At 42.0% G+C, this 20,548-nt stretch overlaps 1 protein-coding gene across 50 annotated transcripts in view; it reads right to left on the bottom strand.

Annotated features, from left to right (window-relative positions):
- Nucleotides 1-3,193: 3,193 nt before the first annotated feature.
- rims2a (regulating synaptic membrane exocytosis 2a) overlaps nucleotides 3,194-20,548 on the bottom strand; it is a 188,833-nt gene continuing 171,478 nt past the window's right edge. For all 50 annotated transcript variants that reach the window (XM_039807126.1, XM_039807129.1, XM_039807131.1 and 47 more), the window contains 5 exons: nucleotides 8,532-8,673; nucleotides 7,621-7,733; nucleotides 7,400-7,501; nucleotides 5,910-6,049; nucleotides 3,194-5,800 (listed from right to left, as the gene is read on the bottom strand). In XM_039807126.1, coding sequence (XP_039663060.1) covers nucleotides 5,597-5,800; nucleotides 5,910-6,049; nucleotides 7,400-7,501; nucleotides 7,621-7,733; nucleotides 8,532-8,673 — 701 coding nt within the window. In that variant the 3' untranslated portion in view covers nucleotides 3,194-5,596. The remainder of the gene's footprint in view (nucleotides 5,801-5,909; nucleotides 6,050-7,399; nucleotides 7,502-7,620; nucleotides 7,734-8,531; nucleotides 8,674-20,548) is intronic.

Genomic DNA, 20,548 nt, shown 5'->3' on the forward strand with positions numbered 1-20,548 from the left:
CCTGGACACTGAAGAAGATAGTGGGGGCCACATTGAAAAACAGAGGTTACATAAACAGATAGTTGCAAAAGATATACTGAAATATATTTAATGTTCAACTATATCAACTATATTCAACCGTTCTGTCAAACATTAAATCTGAAAAGATCCATTTTGAAGGTGAAAATGTTGTATACATGAGCAATAATGTAATGAAATTGCAAAGTAGGCTGACAAACCTGCGGTGTAGAGCTTGACATCTATTCTCATGCATGTAGCTTGCAGTCTCCTTAAATATGGCTAAAACAGGAACTCTTCTGTCCACTCAAACCTCAGTCATTCGTCATGTCCCAGTCATCCCTAATTTTTAACCAAAAGCAGAAGCAAACAGAAGCATAACACAAGGCCGGATTATGACTGTGGGAAACTTGATTGTGCTTTTGCATTTTACTGAGGATTGCAGGACTGTATGCCTCTAATTTATGAATACGTTCAGGATTACTTGGTGAGACATTCCAACTACAGAACGCCTGATAAAAGCTCTAAAATATCTTTAAAAGGAGTAGGTGACGACAAAAGAGAAGACTCCTCTTCACAGCAAAAAGGAAAGGTAAGGGTTAGGATTTGTAAGGTTATTGTAATATGATCATATTGCAAAGTTATTAAATTGTACTACAATAATAAAGGTTTATGTCATGGAAAAATAACTGCTTTTAAAGAATTCACAACTTTGGGGTAGTGGTAGTCTATATCCACGACCTTTCACTTCCAGGATTGCTCTGTTGCTGCCAGAAATCCACATAGACAGTGAAAGAAATGGACCACCAGACCCCGTGTCTCTGGACCGAGACCAGTGAAGGATATTAGAAGCACTTTTCCGGTGCTGGCTGAGCGTTACTGAGCAGCCTCCAACTGAGCTTGAAGACGTACATGCGACGTGAGCAACCTGTCTGAAAGTGTGAAGTCTTCTGGTAGCTGTGCCAAGAGAAATCTCAATCATTCCCAATCTTACAGAGACGGAGAGCGTAGGTATATGTAAGGAGATAACATAGACACAGGCTAATTACTGATCACTAAAATGCTAGTTAACATTAGTAATTAAACTTAAACAGCTAATGTAAGTCCAAACTGCCTGTGAGCTTCTCCTGTACGGTAATTCCTCTACTGTGCAACAGTAAGTCGTGTGGTTATGACACAATCGTTAGCCTATTTTTAGAAAAGGGTCTGCTACGGAGCCATAACGTGAGGTACAAGGTAATGGAGCCTTTTATATATTGTCGTGTTTCTTTAGAAATAAACAATGGACAAACAAAGTCTTTAAACGCTTCAGATGTAAAGTTATTCGCTGTCAAAGTGACGTAAAAATGAATGGGAGTCAATGGCATGCTAACGGCGGGTGAGAGCTAGGTAGCATCAAAATGGCGCCATAGGAGGTACGCGTTGTGGAGAGAGGCTTACGCCCTTGGAAATTCGGCCGGATTTCACTCTTTTCGGCCGGATGTTCGTCACCTGCCTCTGTTTCTGTGTTGCCGTTCTAACCTCTGGTGGATTTGTGAGGACTATGGTTAACTGCTCCTCAGATCTCTGCAGGGTAAATCCAGACAGCTAGCTAGACTATCTGTCCAATCTGAGTTTTCTGTTGCACGACTAAAACTACTTTTGAACATACACACATTCCACCAAAACAAATATGGCGTTATATATGTGCCTCATTCCTGAGCGAGTAATTGTATGTTTTGTGTCAAAGACTGTTCCTCCTAGATTTGTGATTCCTGCTACTTGCGATCTAATTGGAGAGGGACAGCCAATCAGAATTTACCTTAATTTCTCCAATTGGTTGGTTTTGTGGCACACTTGTAATGCTGTGTATAATTTGAGCGAGTGTGTCAAGAGTTGAGTGCGCACAGAGTGCAGAGGTTGAGAGCGAGGGAGACGTGATGTTTTGAGAGGGCACATGAGTAAACTGCGTGAGAGGGGTTATTATTGTACATTAATATGGAAAATAGCAAACATGCAAATACATTTATTGAGCACAGAATAGGTCTCTGTTTGCTCAAATTAAATAATTTTTGCCAGTGTTAATTTCTGTTCAAAATGTAATGCAATGGGCTTGCAAAATATAGTTCTCTGTGCTCAAAACTTACAATTACTCTCTCAGGAATGAGGCACATATGTAATGCCATAAATAATAAACCAGAGCACAGGACTTTGCTTGGAAACCGAAGGGTCGCCGATTCAATTCGCCGTACGGACTGTGGACTGGTAACTGGAGAGGTGCCGGTTCACCTCCTGGGCAATGCTAAGGTGTTCTTGAGCAAGGCACCGCACCCCCAACTGCTCAGGACATCTTTCATGGGCAGTCCCCTCACTCTGACACCTCTCCATTAATACATGTAGCCTATAGGTCCTGTTTGTGCATGTGTACAGTATTCAGGGCCTGTGTGTAACAGAGTGTAAAAATGTAATTTCGTAGCTTGAGCCATACTGGAGACTAATAGTGATTAGCTGTATTGATGTTGACTATGCTTTTTTATAAAAAGTCTCTAACAAGCCTCCCAACTTTGAGAATGTGTAATACTAAATTGCTGAGGCAACCTTTTAAGAGTAATTACTACACATGCTACACCCTGCTACGCCCTGCTATGCCGCGCAGTGCCCTGCTATGCCCAGCTACGTCATGCTATGTTTTGCTACACCCTGCTACAACCTGCAGTGCCCTGCTACGCCATGAACTACTACAACAACTACAATTTTTAGTCATAGTTCCATTATCTTTGTTATGGCTATAATTGCCACTGTTCATGACACCACCTACCAAGAGCCTGGGTCTGTCCCAGGTTTCTCTCTAAAAGGAAGTTTTCCTCACCACCCAAGGTCTCTTCCTAAAAGGGAGTTTTTCCTCGCCACTGTCGCACTAAATGCTTGCTCTTGGGGTAATTACTAGAGTTGTTGTGTCTTTTTAAATTATAGAGTGTGGTCTAGACCTACTCTAGCTGTAAAATGTCTCGAGATAACTCTTGTTATGATTTGATACTATAAATAAAATTGAACTGAATTAATTTGTCTGCAGTTTCTATAGAAAGCACTCGTGTGTGTGTGTGTGTGTGTGTGTGTGTGTGTGTGTGTGTGTGTGTGTGTGTGTGTGTGTGTGTGTGTGTGTGTGTGTGTGTGTGTGTGCGTGTGTGTGTGTCAACTGTATCACCCAACTCTTGGCATCAGTGTAATATCAATTTTTTTTATTTTTAATTTGAAAAATAACTTACATAAATCTCTGTACTCAACCATACTTAACCAAGACATAGCCTTGGCATTAACACATTGCACCAAAAAGAGAAACTTAAAAGGCATTCAAAAGGATAAATAACATATGTCTTTGTCATCATGTGAGGCATTTTTCCTGTTCCAAAAGAGTCTATCAATCTATTCATGGTAGTTTGTTTATTCAAATTCTGACATCTAAAGGTATTTACAATGAAAATTAAAATATATACCGTAGCTTGTTACAGCAACAAGGTTTTCTTGGACATTGAAACGCAATATCGCCATCTGGAAAAGGAATAATGCCTCAGTTCAATTTCATTCAGACATACTGCAACTATAAGATTCATATACTTCCCAGACATGGGAGGTATTTATAATTACTAAAAATAGAAAATAAAAAATAAACTGGTCTTGGCTTTTAAATAAAACTAACAAAAATATAGTAAATTAATTTCATTTTCATTAAAACAAGAAAAAAAACACATTTTCTGTGGCAATATCCCTTGTTATTTGAACTTCATCTTCACAAACAGTGGCTGTAAAATTGAACCAGAGCCACATACATCTCTTGCATGTTTGCTGCCTCTTGATTAGGTATAGACCTCTTGCTGTACCAATACAGATTATTTTTGCATGTTCGTCAACAATACTGAAATAAAATACACTTGCAATCACGACTGTTTCATCAACCTCCATTAAATATAAAATATTTTCCTTGTCACTTTTTTTTTTCTCCTCAAAAACCTGAAAGAAAATATGACCTTGGGGGTGGAATGTTTTTGTTAAAACTTCAATAAATTGGCCACAGAAGACCAAGAACTAATTTGCTGCAGAGTTCAATTGAAGGTGAGGGAGAAAAGTAATGAAGTTGACATGCACTGTACAAGAAACTGCAAAAATTCCAAATATCATCTTTATCAAAACATGCTGAGTTACTGTAAGGTGTGCCCAAGCCATGTTGCAGAAAATCCTTTTCAACATGCTTGTTAAACAAATCAAATCCAAAATAAAATACATCCTGAAACAATACAGAACTGTAAAATAACCAACAGTCCTAAAATCTGGACATTATCAGGGGACTGAACAATGGTAGCAATAAGTAGTACCCTGAAGTACCCTGGGACAAGGAAGAAAAAGAGAAACATGTACAATTTGCACATAATTTTTATCTTTATAAGCCTTGAGCCTTTTAAAATGAAATAAATAATTTACATTTATTTTCATTATCACTTTTTGTCACATAAACATTTTCTGTTAAATAGCTCCAAAAGTTTCCTTTAAGTTTCCCTTATCTGCATGTCTGCAACACACAGACTCATGAATGGTCTAAAGAATGATAAACAATGTCTTCTTCTTTTTTAATCACGATGTTGCATTCACTTCCCTTGAAAACCATGCACTAGTGAAATTTATCTTTAAAAATAATATAAATTGTTGAAAATGGCTGATCTGTTTTATTTTTCTTTGTCTTTTTTTGCAAGTTGCAGCCTCAAGAAAATAATTTTCTTTTCTTTTTTTTTGATTCAGCTAAATTTTTGTCCATGCAAATGAACTTAAAGGGGAAAAAAAATATGTTTTCTCATTTAATTTTCATACAATATATCAACAGAGAAAGAATGATGGTAGATTGTACATCTTTTCATGGGGTTGGGATTGTTACTGTATATTCTGGAGTGTTGATGGTAGCCACTTCTATATTGCCTCTGATTAACTTTCTGGTGACTCACCAGTACGGTTTGATTCAGTACATAAACCTTGAGTGTGCGGGGTATTTTCTTTAGAGGTCTGGGGGAGTGTGGATACAAGTTGGGACACACCTCACCCAAAGTGATGGTCTCCAAAACTCCCCCAATCTACACAGCTAGGTCTGTTGGCGTGGCATGACCAAGCATCTGGATAGAAACAGTGTCACCCCCCTTCAGATACAAGTACACTGACATAAAAAAAGAAGAAAAAAAAGATGGAAAAAAAAAGAAAAATAATAAAAGCAAAACATTTATTTTTCATTCGAAACAGGGCTTCTGTAGAACTCGTTTTGCGGTTCCCAGTACTGACCCCCATGGCTTCGAATTGGATGAAAACCTGGAACTGACGGATTCCTCGTGCTAAGGAGTTCATTCCAGCTTCCTCCAAACAACAACAAACAACACCTGGCAATCCCGGCCGCCAGGCGCTTTGCAACACGCTTCGCCATGTGCACAATGTGCGCAACGTTCTTGCTCAAAACACAGGATCACATATGCACCCCCTAGAAACAGGCTCAGAAGACACAACATCAAGCATGCAGTGTAACCGGGGGGCGTGACCTGTAATCGCAACACTGGCTGCTACAACAACGCTATCAGTCCACACGCTGCTATGATCGAGAGAAACTGTCCAGCGAGGATTGGGAAGCTCTTCTTGTCAGTGGGGCCAGAGTAGGGTCCACCAGTGATGAAGGAGGGAAGAGCTTAAACCAGCCAATCACCATGTTGGACAGGTCCAGCTCATCTAACAGTATCTGAACTGCTCCCATGAAGGATTTATGGTCCATACGTCCATAGTCGCCCCAAACGATGACCTGCAGAGATGAACCCAGACCAGGTAATTAATCTATAGGATGAGACAGGTTTAAACAGTGAGACATGATGTTGTTGTAGATGCTGTAATTCCTGTTAGACCTTTCTTACCTGTAATACCTTCCCTCCTGGACTCTCCTCAAACGGCAGTTGCTGCTGGTAAAGAGGATCCAAGGTTTTTCTTGCTACTTTTGTTTTCTTTTTGGCTATGCAGACTCCGTTGTCCAAAAGGTAGACCTTTACATATGGTGCTGAGAAGAGAGGAGAGGAGGTAAGCAGAGAGCCAAGAAAATGTTATGCAATATGCACCACCACTTATTCTTCTCCCACAGCCCTGAAGAAACAGTCTTTTTCAACCTTTGATTCATTATACCAGTGCGGTGCCCGTTTGGAGCGTGTGCCTGTTCAGAAAGGGCCACTTGCTTGGTTCCCAGTATTTTTCCCCATAACTTTATCTAACTATAAGCGCGGTTCAATCAACCGCGTAACAATAGGAACTGTTTGTGGTATACATGTTGCACTTAGAGCTATCAGAGTAGCCATGTGTGCGAGCCCACTTGTATGTTTGCCAGAAGAAGGTTAAATAAACTACGGCCCGTTCAGTGACTAAACTGATATTCTGTAGTTTTTGTGAGTGTTAAAGACCAGAATTTAACATGGTGGCAGTGGTAGTGAACTTTGGCCGTGTTATGAGACAGTAACGTTACGTTAGCAGACTCAGCTAACCTCGGCTCGGCTGCAACTCATCTAGAGATTCGGTGTGCCTCCTTTTTTGTTCGTCTGGCTGTCACACATCCAGGTAGCGATGTGGCCCGGCCCCGGGCGAGAGAAGGAGGGAGGCGGGCTCAGCCTTAAACAGTGTGCAGCACGGCCGGAGAAAGGTACGCAACCGCCGGCAACAAAACAACGTGCTGGGGAGCCCAAGAGCCCTGGTGTTCATCTAACATGTGTCTGTGTACAGTTGTATTTGCATGTAGGGTAGACTAGCCTGGTTGACACCAGCCCCTTCTCAGTTGTAACTGAGAGTGGGTCTGGGGAAGGTCCATTCACAGCCCATTTCCAAAGGGGCGTCACCCACGGACGCCACTCAAATGCCTCTGGATGCAATTGGATAGTCCTTCAACCAATCAGACCAATGATCTGGGTGACGTAGCAGCGACAGCGGCTTCAACGGATTGCTGCGCTTCGGTGGCCGCCATGTTGAATGTAAACAAAAAGCTGCTTGCTGTCGTTGCGCTATTGTCATTGTGTAAACCGCCTCAACGGTTGTGATTGGTGCCTCGATTTGGAAAAATTGGAAATGGGCTTGAATGGGCCCTTGGCCAGACTGACTTGCAGAGCAAATCTCAAATTTGCCGGAAGTTCGTCAGGGTTTTCCCAGGCTAAGGGTAGACAGCAATCAGTTTTTGACGGATGACCACTTTTTGGCATATGACACCGGTAGCTGGTGAATCACGACCAACGAGCCTTCTAGTTCTAGGGATGCAGCAACTGCGCATGTGTGGGGACACACGCACAGAGATATCCCGATTTATAGATAGATATCAACATTGGATTTATGACAAGCCTGTGATAACGACGAGTGTGATAACTTAAAATACCTGGCAGTGCCTTGGAACTTTGTTTTCCCACAAGGCCACGGGCTCGGATAATCTCCACCTCCAGTGCTCCTTTCTTGTCCACCATACCGATCTGGATGTCACCTAAGCAACAGAAATAACAGCCAACCTTTAGCACACTACTGAAGGTATAAGTATAGCTAAGTTAGTATATTACCAAGCTAACATGTAAATGCACTGAATAAAAGGATTTCTGTTCTCACCCATAGGTGGAGTAGCCAACGTCTGTCGTCCGACCAGCTGGGCGGGGCCCAGACCATCCAGGAAGTCACTGAACTGGGCTTCTGAGGAGAGCCTCACACTAGGGAAGATGAGACTGAAACAGAAAGACACACTGGTTACCACAGAGATGAAAGGTCCAGTTGTGTTGATATAAGACAATCCTGTAGTTGAGCAATTGGCTGTAGCGTATTAAGACCGATATGCCTGTACATCCCTTTAAGACCGGGTTCCCCTTCAGGGCTGGATGTTCTCTTAATACATCCATGGCTGAATGTGTCGCCAAAATATATGTAGGGAATGTGAAATGCATTTTGGGAAATGTTGTTTGTTTGGTTTTTCCAGGGCTCTTAGCCTGCCAAAAAGTGTTTAAAGTTGAACTTCGTTCAGACAATGGCTGAGGAACTGAGTGAGGGGAGCGACGATGAGGCAGACCACAGCTGAGCAACAATTACTTAGAAGCTTCAGACCCAGACTATGACATGCCTGCTGACATTTTCAGTTTAGTTCATTCAGTTTTGTTTATTGATTTAAAAATAATGTTAATGAACATTAGGGCAAAGGCAATACTTTAAGATCTCAAATGGTTTTATTCCATATTTCTACATGCTTTAGAGGCTGAAAAATAACTGTTTCAGTGAACGCCGACAATTCTGTCAAGTTATTCAGAAAACCCGTTGGGTTTTAGGCGGTTGTTTTCAAACAATGCTAAGGCTTTAGAATGCGTTTTTAGATTTCGCCTTGAGGGGTTTTAAGGGTTTTAAATGTCATTAGGATGAAGATATGAGTAATCTAATCAAGTTTTGACTGGTTTGCTGTGTATGCACAAACTGTTCCCAGTAAATGATGTATGCAGGAGCTTTTTTGATTGTCCACAGAACGTGAGTGTCCTTACTTTCCCTCGGAGCTGTAGCTGTTCATGCTGCCGTCTGTGGACTCCCGGCTGGCCTGCCGAGTCATCCTGCTCCTCATCTCCACCGCCAGGCCCGTCTCCGTACTCCTCTGGATCGTGCTGCGTAACTTCTTACCTCCCGCTTCTGCGCACAGAATCACGCACGCAAAGAAAAGAGAGAGGGAGGGAGATAAAGAGTAATAGAGACTGTCAATCCATGGCCTTGCATCATTTTGGGACTCGTACAGCGAGTTGCACTCACACGGATTATTACTGACATCCTTGTTCTTTCATCTGCTCATAGAAAAATCATTCCAGAGGGAAAACAAACCACAAAAAACTACTCAATTTCTATACCATGGCATTGAGTAAAGCTTATTCTGAGATGGATCCTTGCAATTTCACTGTGACAATTAAACAAGGTCTCTAATTCAACACGCTCTACAGAGTTCTGGCCCTGTTGAACAGAACATGTGCAGCCCTCCTCTGGTCTGTGCTACCGACTGCCTGTAAGGGTTTCGTGGGAGCCGTAGTGAGTCCATGCTCCACCCATAAACATCCAGTGTATGCCCCCCATCCGTACTGATTCAAGACGACAGCTGACTCCAACCATTAGCCCTGCTGCTGCTCATCCCCACCCAGCCCCCGACAGCCTGCGCATGGCAGATGTACACATACACCTACACAAAAGTAAGAATGATCCACCACTAGACACACGACTGGGAACCAGCGCATGCACGAATGCATGCACGCGTGTGCACACGCACGCACACACACACAGAATCACTACTGTTTCGTTTTCTATCCCATTAAGAAAATGCTGGCAAATTCTTCTTCACTCTGAGCATAGAGTGAGTCATCACAACAAACAGCAATGATGCTTAGGAGCTTAAAATGAAATCGGTCACATTAGACAAGTGCTGAAAATCACAGTGTGTTTGCACGAGACACTCATCTTGATGCTTAGCCATTTAGCTCTGTTAAACTGCTATAGCACCTGCAATGTATCTGATCTAATCTCTACGTTTGAACATGAAATCATGCATGGCTATGATCAAAGACTAATTGTCCAATAATTATAAAATGGTACTGCACCTATTATAGTTATGGCATCTCTTTTTATTTGTAATTTAATGAGTGCAAAATCATGTTATTTCCCAGAGATCAGATAATCAGTGCAAAACCAGACGAAAGTAATAACGCACAGTTACCGTCACTTCACCGTTTGCAACCCCCAGGTGCAAAGTCATTACAAACAATGGGTTGATTGTTAGACCTTAAGCCTTTTTTTTTTCTTAATCATTTCCCACTTTTTATGAATGAATCCCATCTAGACTACAGCATTTCTGCATCTAACCCTAACACTGCTGTCTTCACTCTCCCTCCTCTGTCCTTCCTCGTCATGTCAGAGGAGTCGCTGGGGAGAAGGGAGATAATCCTGTCTCCTGTCTCACACAGGCATAAACAGACATGAAGCCGTTCGGCCTTGAAATCTCCGTTATTCTGCCCGCCTCCTCTTCCTGCTCTTCACACCTTACAATAGGAGACAAAGCCGCAGAGGTCGTCTCTGACGTCTGCAGCAAACCAGACCTCGGCCAATCAGTGGCCAGTCGGATGTTATCAATGAACAGCAAAAACACACCATATTTCAAGCACGGCATATCTGTTTATCTGCTTCGTTGTACACATTATGGGATGCATATGTTATCAGTTATACTGCTGACTACAATCACAGATGCAGCCCTTACTTCACGTGCTATAATATCAATCAATGAGTCATCTTTTAAAATAATAACTTAAATAACTACAAGAGTTGCTTCGAACCAAAGACTGCTGAAATCTTTTTCACTGCAAATTGTAACAGATTGATCCTTGAACACACCATGGTATAGACTTTAAAAAAACATGATTTCAATATCCTGTTCCTATACATACACACATGTATCTACATTATAGACTACAATTTATTGCGTTGTTAAGTCACTGAATACCACACAAAACTGCATTTAAGGCAATGGCAGATGAGGTAAATGTGTCAACGACGGGAGCGTTATCAACACTGGTTGCAGAATGTGGCAGCCAAGCACTTTTGTTAAGTACCTGGCAACATGAAGCAGCAGTGGCCGAAAAGTCAGACCAACTGGCTCGTCACCAGAAGTTCACTGCCCTCAAATCTGGGCCTGGCCAGACAGGAAAAGACAACGACTAGTGGAGCTGCCAAACAGTGTAAGAGTGAGTACAAGTGTGTGTGAAGCTGTAGCTAAAACAAAAAATGTAGAAGTTTAAACGATTTAATCTTTTGCATTGCAAATCCATGACATATTTCTATTTCTCTGTAAATAACTCCCCTGCCACTTGAATAGGAAATGATAAGAGCTTCTTGGGAGGCATAAATATACACACAGTGTCTGTCATCACTACTATTCTGGAAATTTGCAGCAGCAACAGTCATAGAACCAGATACAATGATTCAGTCCAGCTACTAAATCCATTGTTTTCATTCATAGAGTCAGATTTAAAATCATCAAGGGGAAATAAGTTATTGACTAGCATGAGTAGAATATGTCTGTAGACTGGTTCCTATAACCATGCATGTTAACAGCAGTAGCAACAGCAGAAGCAGTATGTCTATTTCACAACATATTGACAGCCTGGATGATAAATTGACTACTTGCAAATTATATCAATTTTCAATTCAAAACGTTAGACACAGTATGCACAGCTCCTGCGTCACATTATTATCCTAATTTAACTACACTGTCATCCTAATTAAACTAATTGCATTTCTCCACCTGGCCCAATTCTCAATACAATCAATACCTCTGCATCTTCCAACTAATCCCTAATCCATCTCCTCCCTCTCTGCCATCCCACCGTTTAAACAGCACTGCCCCAGCCAGCAGCTGCTGCTGCTGCTGCTGCTGGGACATTTCCCCAGTTGTCATCTTACCTCCGTCCTCCTCATCGAAGGAGTTCATGCATGGGAAATAGACAGCCAGCGCTTCAAACGATGCAGACAGGCTCATCTTGCTCTGGGAGCGCTGGATACGCATCCCGGGGACCGGAGCAGAGGTATCGTGGCCCTGCCTGCCCATGGTGACCGGCAGCCGTCCTTGTCAATGTGCAGAATCAAATGCACTAGACGTCAGCTTTGCCTGCTCTAGCTGATCTCACTGCTGAAGGTTTAAAATCAACTCAAATCTAATCTGTTTGATAAATTCCTAATCCTAGTTGTAGTAGAAGACTCTATGCTGTAGGAGATCAGGTCTGTGCTATCATCTAGGCTGTCCTTAGATGCTCGGCAGATTGCATCTTAGGGAGAGCTTCAGAAAAATGCTGCCTCAGTTGCTGAGTCTTGCGCTGTCTGGGTCTGACGATCCTACTGCACCTCTTTCTTAAGGGGGGGAGGGGAGAGAGCTGCATCGCGCACCACCAATCAGAGAGCCAGGCTGCTCAGGCGCACCTCGGCTGGCTCTGCGGGTGAACAAGCTCTACCCAGAGATACTGAGCCCCCCCCTCCCCAGTTCATTTCTCTAAATGTTTTTTAGACTCTAAATGTTTTTTTACCTCTTCTTTTATAATTTGCTTTCTTTTTTCATCCCTTTGCTTGCCGTTTTGTTGCTTTTGTGCTATTCATCACTGTTATCTTCCTGTTTTCTACATCCACTGTCCCACCATCCCTCCCTCTCCCCATCTTATCTACAGAGGCCAGTGAAAACAAGCTGTCATTAGGTCTGCCAACAGCCCTGCTCCTCTCTGGCCCTGTTCAGACCTGGCATTAGCATGCGTCTTGGGTGATCCCGCTCACAAGTGGTGGGCTCTAAGTACAGGTGTGACGCACCTAAGATGCATGGAGGATGCATTGAGATCCGATTGCTCAGACAGACCACATTCTGAGATGGCCATATTCTTTTAGCAGTGTGTGCGCATATGTGTTCTGGGCCACATTAAAGGACCGCCTACTCAACGTCCTTTGCATAAGTGTAAGGACATTTTGATAAACCCATAGAGATATATTACAAGTGCGTCATACATCTTGGGCAATTTGGTTTGTCTAGAACAAGCCAAGGAATAGACCCAGTTTTTATTGTTTTTCTTTCCAGCAGACTGGGCACAGGAAGTGCATTAATGCCTCTTACCGGTTAAAAACAACAAAATTTTGGCAATTGCACAACATTTGGTCTTTGTAAACAGAAATTATGTTTGTGTCTGTTTGCATATAGAGCAGGGAAGTGAGATCACTCGAGACACATGTGGAGATGCATTCTAATGCCAGGTGTGAACTGACATACTTAGAGCTAACCACTTGGGATCGGATCACCCAAGATGCATGCTAATGCCAGGTCTGAACAGGGCCTCTGAGAGGGCTTCAGCCACACGGCGGTTACTCAAAGTTCACGTGCCAAACTCTGCTTCTTTATTTTTCAGTCATCCAAAACCAGCTGTGCTGTGTGTTGGGAGGAATTCAATCACAAACCACACTTTCAAACAATCAGACAAGCTCTTTGTTTGAATTAGGGTCGAACTTATGTAAACATGAACCTTTTTTCAGTCTATGTCTACTATTTTGTGGACACCCGAGGTCAGCCTGTCTTAAACAGTCCATAGCAGAAAGACACAACATTGGTGCGAAGAAAAAAAAAATTCTTTACAGGTGGTCCCTGAAATACTGATGAATCTGCTACGGGCATGGTGTGGTTACATGCCCGTGGTGGAACACATAAAGCAAATGTATGGCTTTAAACTAAATTCAGCCCCTCTGCTAACTGTCACTACTGCAGCTGAGTAACAAATGAATGAAAACTGTGCTGCTTTGACACGCTGCCAGAGAACCAACTGTGGTGCTTTTGTTCTGAGCATGTGTGACAGAATAGGCACAGGACACGACAATTATGGTGCTTCTCTGCACCAATATAAATATAGCAAGCTCCCTATAGTATTATAGCAGAGGCAAAAGTTCCACCCTTAGAGACTCTCCAACCTACTTCCACGAAGAAGCCTCTTAATGCATGGCGTCCATTTGCAGGTTCCATCTTGATCAGTACAGCTAAAAACAACACTTCACATTTGCAGCTAGGAGGAAATTGGACAAACACACTGTGTGTACGATATAAAAAAAAAAATGAGGTTATTTCTAATGGCTTTTTTTTATAGTGTTTCGATCATTTAGGGCTCCTGCAAACTCAGACAGAGACATTGTGTTTATTTTATTAAATCAAAAACACAGCTCATTTAAAGGAGAAGTTCTATCTTTGAGAGAATCACGTTTATTTTGTAGGTTTTTACTCAAACTAGCAGTGTGGCTCTAGGGATGGCAAAGCCATTCTGTTGCGCTGACGGTAGGTTCACCAAACTGAAATATTTCAAAAACTATTGGGTGGATTGCCATGGAATTCTGTACAGTCAGTCATGCCCCCCCCCCCCCAAAAGGATGAAGCTAATTGACTTTTGAGATCCCGTGACTTTTTCATGTAGCACCATCAGCAGGCTGAGATTTTTGGGCACACACGTGGATGTACTGATGATACATCACTATCAAACATTTGTTAATATCCACTTTAAAATCCCAAACTCTTGATCATTACCTGAACTGTCTGCCAGGAATAACAAAAAAGGACTTGACTTGACTTGATGACTTGGATTTGTTAAATCGTAAATATTATTAGATTTAATTGAATTTGTTGATACTGTGACCAGTGGTGGAAGAAGTATCCAGATCCTTTACTTAAGTAAAAGTACTAAGACCACAATGTAAAAATACAAGTAAAAGTCCTGCATTTAAAATGTTACTTAAGTAAAAGTATGTATCGTCAGGAAAACGTATTAAAAGTCAAAGTACTCAATGCAGAAATCTAATAATTTCAGCTGTACTTGTAGGCTGTTTTATTGAATTTATTTATATAAGTCGAAAGTATCATAAAAAGAAAAGACTCAAGATAAGTATAAAGTACCTCAAATCTGTACTTGAGTACAGTACTTAATGTACTTAGTTACATTCCACCAATGGCTATGAAGGAGCACAAAGCAAGCCTACAACATCACGGCTAATCCGTCGTTGCCTATGGCGATAGGAGCTTCATGAGGCATTCACTGTGACAACACATTTGGCACGTGTTGTGTGTTTCATCTTTTGCAGCTTTGCGCCGTTTATTCTTACCCATCCACCCACTGCACAAGGACAGAGAGAGAAAGAGGCACCGCAACACGTCTCACTGTCACACAGCCACTACACCTGACACTGGAGATATTAGGATGACAACAATCAGGTTAATTATGGTCTGCGCCAATCTGTTCAATACAGCATGTGGACGTCACGTTCAAGGATTCTGAATATAGTTTGTACCTCGCATGAAAACTTTTATTTGCCAGATAATTCCTAACATTATCAACAAATTAAAAACCTAGTTATTAAAGATGCATGCATTTCAAATTGGGGGGGGGGGGCAGCAGTGCTGTTTAAACAGTGGGATGGCAGAGAGGGAGGAGATAGATTAGGGATTAGTTGGAAGATGCAGAGGTATTGATTGTAGGGAGAATTGGGCCAGGTGGAGAAATGCAAATTGTTTTAAATTGTGCCTGAAGAAAAGTAAGAATCTAGGTCTCCATCTAAGGACATGAGGGTACTCTCTGATTTCCCAACAGCATGACTAGTACAGATTACCATTGCAGTACACTGCAACATATGTAGTCTCACTCCAAACAATGACAAACCTACCTCACAGTGACCACATAGCTGGAAATCACAAGCACCTCAGAAGGCAGGAATCTGAAGAACGCTGCTAATTCTACTACAACAATAAAGCAGCGTAATATCCCAGAAGTTGTGTGTAAGGTCCGTCTGGCAGGCGGCAGGGATCACAGGCAGAAGCCTTCCAAAGTCCTCCTGATTGATAATCGGAGGCCAAGCCGAGCATCAGAGAGCGACTGTGGCCCTACACACTGTAAACACAGCTTAATGGAGGGCTATAACCCCGGCACTCACATGCACAGATGTAGGCAAACAAACATATTTGAGCACTTAAATGCACATCACCAAGACACGCACCAGTGCATACACAAATGTAGGCAAACAGGTCTCTCTCCTCTCAGTTTACATTCCATGCTACCTACATTGATGCAGGCCAGTCCTGCAGTCTGGAAGTGCACTTTCCCCTCGTGTCTAGCTCAGACCGGATAAGCATCATGAAGGGAAATTGAATTACAAATTAAGGTATGATATCACCTCTGAGCTTACTACTGTTTCAATCTCGCTTAACAACACATTAAAGTGTCATTCATAGATAGTGAGACACACACTCCTGACATATTACCATCTTATAAAGTTGTTTTGGCTAATGTGTTATTGAACAGTTAACTATCTAAAGCAAGCATTCATTTGGAGTCATGTTTGTGTCCACCTGAAGAGGTCTAAGATTCTAAGATTTTAGCTCTGGTTTGGTCTCCACCAACTCCAGAGAATAATATAACATAAACTAGAAGGGCACTCACAGAGCGCAGACCTCCACCAAGGTCTTCTATGATATGCAAATCTGCAACTGCAACCACTTAATATGTCTGGATATATTTCCAATACCGTTACAACCAGTTTTGTCACAATCATCAACAATTCATTTAGACCGCCTTCCAACAAGCTAGCATGACATAATACCGATACCTCACTCTAGCTTTAGAACTGTATTGAAAATAAAATTCAAAATACAAGTAAACAGCTTTTTTTTTTTATAACTACAGAACAAACGGAACGCCACATTCTGCGTCACATGCATAACTGGAAGTTAAGGAACGTAACAGATGGTTTTAACCCAAACTACAATCTTTTTAGGAGCGCTAATTTATGAAAAGCTACTGTGGCTTTTATTAGATGGTAGGAATAAAACAACCTGTAATGTTGTATGGTTCAATTTGTGTATCCACCCCATGATTCAGATCTACTCCAAAATTGAATGGATTCTTCCTTGGCCCATGCCAGCAAGTTGCGTAAAAATCGGGCCAGGAGTTTCTCCGTAAACCTAGACTGGGTAAACCCAGCCCGATCTGATGGCGATTTGATTTCTTTGTGCAGCTCAGGCTGGAAACCTGTACGTTTATCTATCCTGCTTCCGTTATACATTTGCGGGAACCAATCATAAACTGGCTTATCCACCTGGTGCGCTATTGGTGGGTTTAACACGATGACGATAGAGACGCAAAGGCAAGCAGCTTTTTGTTCATATAACATGGCGGCCACTGAAGCGCAGCAAGCTGTTGATGTCGCTGCTGTTTTAAAAGATTTCAAAGGCAAGTTTTCTCTGAAAACAGAACAGAAACTTGCCCTGGAACAATTCCTACAAAAGAAGGATGTGTTTGTCTTACTACCGACCGGATTTCGCTCTGCCTCGTTGGTCTGATTGGTTGAAGGACTATCCAATGAGGACTATAATTTGAACTATGCCCGTTGATCACGCCTCTTGTGCAGTAGAAAATACAGAGCAGACTCCCCAGACTAATGTTCAATCTTAAAAGACTGAGCTTGGTCTGGTGATAGCCAGACTACCGTAATCCTGCTGATTGACTAATAAACAAACACACAAACCGAGCCAAGAACATAACCTCCTTGGCGGAGGTAAAACTATTAGGATCTTTACGATGTCTTCACTAGCGAGTTGCTAATTTTGTCTGTATACAGTTTGGTGCAAAGACAGGAGCATACAGTCCGGTTATCAGACTATTTTTGTTTGTAGAGAAATTAGAATCCTTATTGACGATATAACAGCTCATGTTTCATATATAATAAGAGTCTTCACACCACACACACACACTGTGTCCTGCTATTCACTTCACACGTTCACTGAAAAAGGTTCACACATTATGAAAAGAGAAATGCAGGAGGTGTAGCAGTTGGAACAGACTGTGCTCTGGCGGCCTCCCTCTGCTCAGTGGTGCAAACACTGAAAGTACAACAGATGGAGGGATAACAAGAGAGAGAGAAAGGAGATCTAAATACTGCCAAGCCTTATACTGTATGTGTATATGAAAAATCCTGACCTCACCCCAGCTGATTTTTCTCACAACAAACTAGCGTGATATGTGAAAACTTCTCTTGCGTGCAAAAAAAAAATTGCAACACAATTATGTCACCTTGGCATGTTGACTTCTCAAACTGAAAGAGGAAATGAACATGTTTTTAACCATTTTTATGATGAGCAGAAACATCACGCTCTATGACTACACTGACCACAGCATTTTTCTACTCAGGCTTCCTCTTCTGACTGCTGTCAGCGTTTAAAGACAAAACAATCTCAAGAGGAAGTCGTATTTTTAGCAGCGGTTAAAAATCTAAAAATGAAGGGTGGAAGTTCATTTTTAGTCCAGTTCAGATTGGAGGCAAGAATGTACTACACACTGAAATGCGGGACACAACTATACAAGTGTGTTTCAAACTGTGTCCAAGCCTCGGACTCAGGCAAAGGAGACATATGGCTGTGGAGCATGAGCCAGACTGCAGGATAAAACACAGAGCAGCTGGTGGAGCATGGCAGGGTTTACAAGATGAATCAACAGCTTTTAAGCAGAGCTCGTGGAGATAGATACATAATATTCTTAAAAAGGGACATTCCACAAAAATAATTATTGTTTTAGTATTAGACACTAACTGTAGGCTTTAAATACAGCAGTGAAATAATACATTTTGATGTGTTAAATGGAATATCTGTCATAGGGCTGGACAATATATCAATATTACATCGATATATGAGACTAGATATCGTCTTAGATTTTGGATCTCGTTATATTGTAATATGGTATAAGTTCAATTCAATTCAATTTTATTTATAGTATCAAATCATAATAGAGTTATCTCGAGACACTTTACAGATAGAGTAGGTCTAGACCACACTCTATAAATTCCAAAACCCCAACAATTACAGTAATTCCCTCAAGAGCAAGCATTAGCAGTGGCTATTGCGACAGTGGCAAGGAAAAACTCCCTTTTAGGAAGAAACCTCGGCAGACCCAGACTCTTGGTAGGTGGTGTCTGACGGGGCCGGTTGGGGGTGTGATGAACAGTAGAAAATAATAGTCACATTAAAGATAATGGAACAGTGACTTCGAAGGTCACCATGGAAGTTCATGTCATAGCAGGGCACATCGTGTTATACTGAGTAGTGCAGTCTCCTATACCGGATCCTGACTACTCTGTGCATATGAACATCACAGCAGGGCGTTGCGGGATGTAACGTGGCGCTGCAGAGAATGGGTGGATGCGGCGGACGCAGCAGGACGCAGCAGGATGCGGCAGGACGCGGCCAGGAATTGCAGAGAATCGCAGAGCTATGCTCTGCGAAGAAGAAACATAAGGACTCTGGGGAGTAAACTCCCCAGAGCTAGGTTAGTAACAAGCATTTCTGGGACAGGATGCATTCAAAAGGAAACAAGTGGAAACAGAGATGAGAGAGCAGCTCAGTGTGTCATAGGAAGGAAGGAACTTCACCGGCAGTCTAGAATTATAATAGCATAACTAAGAGAGGCAGGTTAAAGAGAGGTGCCTGGTCGGGCTAGAACTCTCCCCAACCGGATCGGGCTGTACTGGCCTGCCTCCCTCTACTCTCGCTATATTATTGATTATATAATAAATAAAACCGATGACTACGAAGAGGAGCAGATGGGCCGGGTTAGGCGGACGCTGCAACTCCTCACTCCACAAATGTGGTGACGGTGTCTGCCCCTCGAACCCAAATTGGGAGCTGGTTCCACAGGAGCGGAGCCTGAGGCTGAAGGCTCTGGCCCCCAGTCTACTTTTAGAGACTCTAGGAACCACAAGTAGCTCTGCATTCTGGGAGCGTAGTGCTCTACTAGGACAATAAGGTACTAAGAGCTCTTCTAGGTATGGTGGTTCTCTTAGTTCTAAACAGAACACGTGCTGCAGCATTCTGGATCAGCTGGAGAGTCTTAAGGGACTTATTTGAGCAACCTGATAGTAAGGAATTACAATAGTCTAGCCTGGAAGTAACAAATGCATGGACTAGTTTTTCAGCATCGTTTTGAGACAGGATATTCCTAATTTTGGCAATGTTACGAAGATGGAAAAAGGCTGTTCTTGAGGTTTTTTTTAAGTGGGCATTGAAGGATATATCCTGATTGAAAATAACTCCTAAATTTCTGACAGTAGTGCTGGAGGCCAGGGCAATACCATCCAGAGTAGCTATATCTTTAGATAATGAAGTTCGGAGGTGCGTTGGTCCCATCACAATATCTTCAGTTTTGTTTGAGTTTAACATCAGGAAATTGAGGGTCATCCAGGATTTTATATCTTTAATACACGCTTGAAGTTTAGCTAACTGACCACTTTCGTCTGGCTTAATTGACAGATATAATTGGGTGTCGTCTGCGTAACAGTGATAGTTAATTGAGTGTTTCTTAATAATATTACCTAGAGGAAGCATATATAAGGAAAATAGAATTGGTCCAAGCACTGAGCCTTGAGGAACGCCATGGCTAACTTTAGCGTGCTTGGAGGGTTTATCGTTAATGTTAACAAATTGGGATCGCTCAGAGAAATAGGACTTAAACCAGCTTAGTGCGCTTCCTTTAATGCCAACTAAGTGTTCCAGTCTCTGTAACAGGATGGTATGGTCAATAGTGTCCAATGCAGCACTAAGATCTAGTAAGACAAGAATGGAGACAAGTCCTTTGTCTGCAACAGTTAGAAGGTCGTTAGTAATTTTCACCAGTGCCGTCTCTGTGCTATGATTCTTTCTAAATCCTGATTGAAAGTCATCAAATAAACTATTGCTATGTAGAAAATCACATAACTGATTAGCAACTACCTTCTCAAGGATCTTGGATAGAAAGGGAAGGTTAGATATAGGTCTATAGTTTGCTAAGACCTCAGGATCGAGGGTGGGTTTTTTCAGAAGAGGTTTTATCACAGCTATTTTAAATGACTGCGGTACATAACCTGTTAATAAGGACATATTGATCATATCTAGTAATGAAGTGTTAACCACGGGTAACGCTTCTTTGAGTAGTCTCGTTGGGATGGG

This window comes from Perca fluviatilis, chromosome 7 (genome assembly GCF_010015445.1).
Source record: "Perca fluviatilis chromosome 7, GENO_Pfluv_1.0, whole genome shotgun sequence".
Taxonomy (NCBI): Eukaryota; Metazoa; Chordata; class Actinopteri; order Perciformes; family Percidae; genus Perca; species Perca fluviatilis.